This window comes from Ricinus communis, chromosome 1 (assembly GCF_019578655.1).
Source record: "Ricinus communis isolate WT05 ecotype wild-type chromosome 1, ASM1957865v1, whole genome shotgun sequence".
Classification (NCBI taxonomy): Eukaryota; Viridiplantae; Streptophyta; class Magnoliopsida; order Malpighiales; family Euphorbiaceae; genus Ricinus; species Ricinus communis.
This window is the reverse complement of record NC_063256.1, coordinates 16,522,768-16,527,787: the sequence shown is the minus strand read 5'-3', so window position 1 is coordinate 16,527,787 and position 5,020 is coordinate 16,522,768. Positions and strand designations below refer to the sequence as shown.

Here is a 5,020-nt window from a genome sequence, read left to right as displayed (position 1 = left end):
AGTGAAGTTCATCAAAGACAAGCCTTGCAACCATGCCAAATGGAAAAATATCTATCATCTTTTAAACCCAAGACTATTGTAAATACTTCTAGACCACTTCAACTATTACATATGAATTTATTTGGACCTACTAGAGTAGCTAGTTTAAGTGGAAAGTCATAAACATTTGTGATTGTTGATGATTACTCTAGATTTATTTGGGTTCACTTCCTTGCTCATAAGAATAAAGCTTTCAATGTTTTTAAATATTTTGCAAAACGTGTTCAAAATGAAAAAGGATATTTGATTTTCTCTATAAGGAGTGACCATGGAAAAGAATTTGAAAATGATCTTTTTGAAAATCTTTGTAAAGAATTTGGAATTTCTCACAATTCTTCATCTTCTAGAACTCCCCAATAAAATGGAGTTGTGGAAAGGAAAAATAGAATACTAGTGAAAATTGGCTAGGACAACAATTAATAAATATAAACTTCCTTCTTACTTTTGGGCTGAAGCCGTTAACACTAGTTGTTATGTTGTAAATAGAGTTTTTAAAGACCTTTACTAAACAAAACCTTTTATGACCTTTGGAAAGGAAGAAAACCTAAGGTCTCATATTTTAGAGCTTTTGGTTGCAAATGCTACATTTTAAATACCAATGACAACCTTAAAGAATTTGATGCCAAAACCGATATAGGAGTTTTCCTAGTCTATTCCACCTTAAGCAAGGCTTACAGAGTCTTTAACAAATGTACTTTAGTAGTTGAAGAGACTATGAATGTAGTTTTTGAGGAATCAAACAAGCTTGATCTTAGAAAAGGTGTTTGTGTGAATGATCTTGCAGGTGCATTTGAGGAATTCAAAGTGAATATTAATGATCCCTCAAAAGGAGTAGACGAACCTATAGAGGAAGTTCAAAAAGATGCAACTCATGACCTCCAAGAGATGGAAAGCTCCCAAAGTCTTCTAAAAGCTTGGAACTTCAAAAAGGATCATCATCCTACTCAAGTTAGTCATATGAGACTTATCAAATGGTATAAGTACTTGTTCTAAACTAATAGCTTTAAATAATATAGTATTTATTTCTCCAATTTAGCCAATGACCATTAATGAGACTTTAAATGATGAAAGTTGGGTGATTGCTATGCAAGACGAACTCAACCAATTTGAGAGAAATAAAATGTGAGAACTTATTTCTAGACCCAAAGATAACAAATTATAGATTGTAAATGGGTGTTTAGAAACAAGCTAGATAAGCAATGCTCTATCACTAGAAACAATGTTAGATTGATTGCAAAAGGTTACAACCAAGTAGAAGGTATTGATTATGATGAGACCTTTACTCCGGTTGCTAGATTAGAAGCTATTAAGATGCTTTTAGCATATGCATGTCATATGAACTTTAAGTTGTTTCAAATGGATGTAAAAAGTGCTTTTTTAAATAGTTTCATTGAGGAGGAAGTCTATATTGAGCAACCTCCCGGTTTTGAAAATTTTAAATTTTTCAATCATATTTTCATACTTTCTAAAGCTTTGTATGGGTTGAAGTAAGCCCCTAGAGCTTAGTATGAAATGCTTAGTCTTATCTTATTGATTTATAATTTAATAGTCTTTTTAATATTAATTTATTAATTAATAAATTACTTTTATAATTAAATGGTAATTCTAATTTTAGAAAGTAATATTTTAATTATAATATTATAATGATATAATGTATATCAATAATACTGATAATATTAATTTAATATATAATTAATAAATTAAGACAAAATATTTTAACATGTAACTTCGTATATGATTAAATAGTAATTATATTAACTAAGAAGCTAATTTACTAATTTTACAATGATTTTAAATCTTAAAAGATAGCATTTTAATTGTATTCGCTATTATTATCTTTAGAAATTAAAATTTATTATATAACTAAAATTTAATTTGTTATTAAATATAATATTAAAAATATAACTTAAGATGTTATTTTTAGAATTAGGATTATTAACTAATTTATTAGTTAATATAATATTAAAATATAATTAATATGCTATTTCTTAATATAAAATTAATATTATTATCTGATTAGAAAATTATTTATTAATTAATATAATAATAAAATATAACTAATATGTTATTTTTTAAAATTAGAGTCAGTGTTAAATTAGGAATATAATTTATTAATCAATACATTAATAAAAGAAACTATAAAATTAAACAAAAACTTGAATTCTATATGTTAAAAGAAAGTACACATATTAAAATAAAGATTTTATATGTCAAAAATTAATCACACATGTTAATAAAATTTTAAATTTCAGAAATTAATATATATAGATTCATATAACTCTCTTGAGTAGTGTCGACAATTAGACTCTCTATTTCTAAAAGAGAGATTCTACCTAAACTTGATATATATATATATATATATATACCACAACTAATAAGAGAGTGACACATATATACGAATGTTTTACATTTTGATATTAATTAATTGACACATACTCCATCATTTAAAACAAATGAATATGTGTCAATCATCTATTATTTTTGTATATAAGTCACGATATAAGTCTAAGTAAGAATTTTCCTTTCTAAAAATACATTTATTACTCCCTAGATTTAATCAATTAACTGACTGACCGCAACATAGAAAGTTAGTGAAACATTATATTAATTTAATATATTGTTTTATATAATATCAGAATTGTCTTTATAAAATACTAACATGTCCTTATAATTGTACTCCAATATTTCTTAATTTCATTATTAACAAATAAACTAAACAAATATTCCATACTTATAATAAACTATAATAAAATTGGATAATATATTATGAAATAAATCCTTGAATGATAAAATTAAGATTACAAGAGCTTTTTATAAGTTTTATATATGACATTAGATAATTTCATGATTAAATAATCACACAATTAATAAATTATGATAACATAAAATTTCAAATAATAAAAATAAAAAATGCAAGTCCATAGTTTCACTAATTAAAAGTAGATAACATCTTAACTTTTATAACATTACATATATAGCAAAATCATATAAGTTAATGTGATTATAGTAGAAATACTTTATAAGACTAATTTAGAGGTCGCTAATTTTAATATTACCTTAGAGGTTATAATAAATTTAATAAAAGGGAATCATAATAAATTATCCCCTTAATTTTAATAATATGTTAATCTTTTTTATACTATTTAAAAGGATTATTTTGATGAAAGAGCTTCGATAACGTAGTTTTGAAAAATGAATAACCCACTTTTGCATTTTAGCCAAATGGTACATACAACAAGCCAAAGCAAAAGAAAATATTACCAAAAAAAAAAAAAAGGTTACAAGAAAAAGAAAACAGAGAAAGCCAGTACAAACAAAGTAAAAGTGTAAGAGATCTTCAAGATCCTGAGGGCCACTTCTTTTGGATTTCAAAGCAGTAGTTGACATCCAAATAGCATTTGCCATCATCATCTACTACCTTGGTTCTAGCAGAGTAGGAACCTCTAGCAAAAATGCCAGAAGGTGTAGTTTCCTCTTCCAATTCATATGTATAAGGCTCTTGCTTTGGACTGAAAGTTCCCAGCATTACTTTTGTTTTGTCCACTGCAGCCATTAAAATTAGAGTTTAAGGTACTCAATTAGCCTTTAATTAAATTAGGTTTAACCAATTGGGTTGTTGTTTTTCTTTTTACCTCTCACTCCAGTCTTCCAGACAGTGTTGGTATATTTGAGGCCTGATACAATATTGTTAGAAACAGTGAAGGATAGCTTGAGGTGATATTGGCTTCCTTCTTTGAGAGTGAACAAACTGTTGCTCTTTGAAGTTGTAGGTAATGGAATTGGCAAGACTATTTCAGGGCGTCCCGGACATAAGATTGACAGGCTTATTATCTTTACTTCTGGTTCTTTGCTTTCTGATTTCAGAAAAAAACAGTTCTGTCTTTTGTCATGACACTGAAAGTATCTTAAAGAAAATCATGCATTAATACAGCTAATACTCGTTAAAACTGTACTGAGTGGTCTCCAAGCTGTGAGTTCAGGAGATCGAACCCCAGTTGGAGCCCAAAAGATTAGAAGGAAAAATTATACCTCCAACAGCAGAGATATCAACACTTCCAAGAAGCTGTTCCTTCCATCTCCTTAAGCTGTCATCATCCTGAATAAACAATCATGAATAAATTATGACATTTTGAGCAAAACAAAACAAAATATAACTTGGTTCTCAAGTTAAGTCCAGGAACATAAGCATTGCCTTGTCTTTTTCAAGCTGTTCCTTGAGAGAAACTTGAGGACCAAGATCCAATTCTTTCAAAGATTCGAGTATGGAATCATCCTCCTCATCTTCATTTTCATCAATCTCTTCTTGATCTCTACAAACATGGTGCTCCTCTTCTTCATCTATTTTAGTATTTGAAACTTTAATGTTATTGATATTCTTCTTCTTCTTCTTCTGCTTATTCTTCTTCAATTCTTCAATTTCCAGTCCATTGCCCAAGGCTGAGAAAGTCCCAACAGCTGCTGACATTTCTCTTCTCCACCAGTGAAACCAGAGGCACCCAAGAGAGAAAAACAAACTTCAGGCTTCAACTTCAACTTCAACTTCTTTTTATTTGTGTTACCTATCCTGACTGTGGGGGTTGAGATGGATATATGGCTTGTTTATATGTTGGATTTTCAGGGGATGCTAGAATTGATGTTGACAAGTGACACAATACCTGAAAAGGGGAAAGGCTGTTGAGGAATAGAAAGGGTGGATGGAGACATAAAGATAGCATTGGGAGAAACCGTTAAAGTTGGGGCAGGTGAGATAAAGTTAGCCAGCAACTCTCATCCTCTTTAATCATTGCTGTTTGCCCATTTTTTGCTCATTCTCTGCTTTTTCAGTACAAAATTTTCAAATACATGATACGTAGTTCCCAACTTGAAGCGAGTTGAACACAACATTCATTTATGTACATAAATTTTGTAACGTCACTCTGCGCACCATTCCAAAAGGAAACTATCAAACATTACACCTTTATTTATCCCGATTTTTGTCCAT

The 5,020-nt window shown here is 28.9% G+C and overlaps 1 protein-coding gene across 1 annotated transcript; it reads right to left on the bottom strand.

Moving 5' to 3' along the window:
• Positions 1 to 3,214: 3,214 nt before the first annotated feature.
• LOC8280939 (rho GDP-dissociation inhibitor 1) lies at positions 3,215 to 4,715 on the bottom strand. Its single transcript, XM_015718850.3, has 4 exons — positions 4,232 to 4,715; positions 4,069 to 4,135; positions 3,672 to 3,893; positions 3,215 to 3,582 (listed from the first exon to the last, which is right to left on the bottom strand). Exons 1-4 carry the CDS (start codon positions 4,502 to 4,504, stop codon positions 3,377 to 3,379), a joined length of 768 nt encoding a protein of 255 aa, XP_015574336.1. The 5' UTR covers positions 4,505 to 4,715; the 3' UTR covers positions 3,215 to 3,376.
• Between the last annotated feature and the right edge of the window lie 305 nt (positions 4,716 to 5,020).

What these genes read in the sequence shown, in the direction of transcription:
- LOC8280939 (XM_015718850.3), bottom strand. Translation starts at nt 4,504, where the DNA reads ATGTCAGCAGCTGTTGGGACTTTCTCAGCCTTGGGCAATGGACTGGAA. An exon ending in TGATATCTCTGCTGTTGGAG is followed by an intron (nt 3,894 to 4,068) that starts GTATAATTTTTC and finishes TTCTGAAATCAG; the next exon opens with AAAGCAAAGAACCAGAAGTA. An exon ending in CTGGAAGACTGGAGTGAGAG is followed by an intron (nt 3,583 to 3,671) that starts GTAAAAAGAAAA and finishes TAATGGCTGCAG; the next exon opens with TGGACAAAACAAAAGTAATG.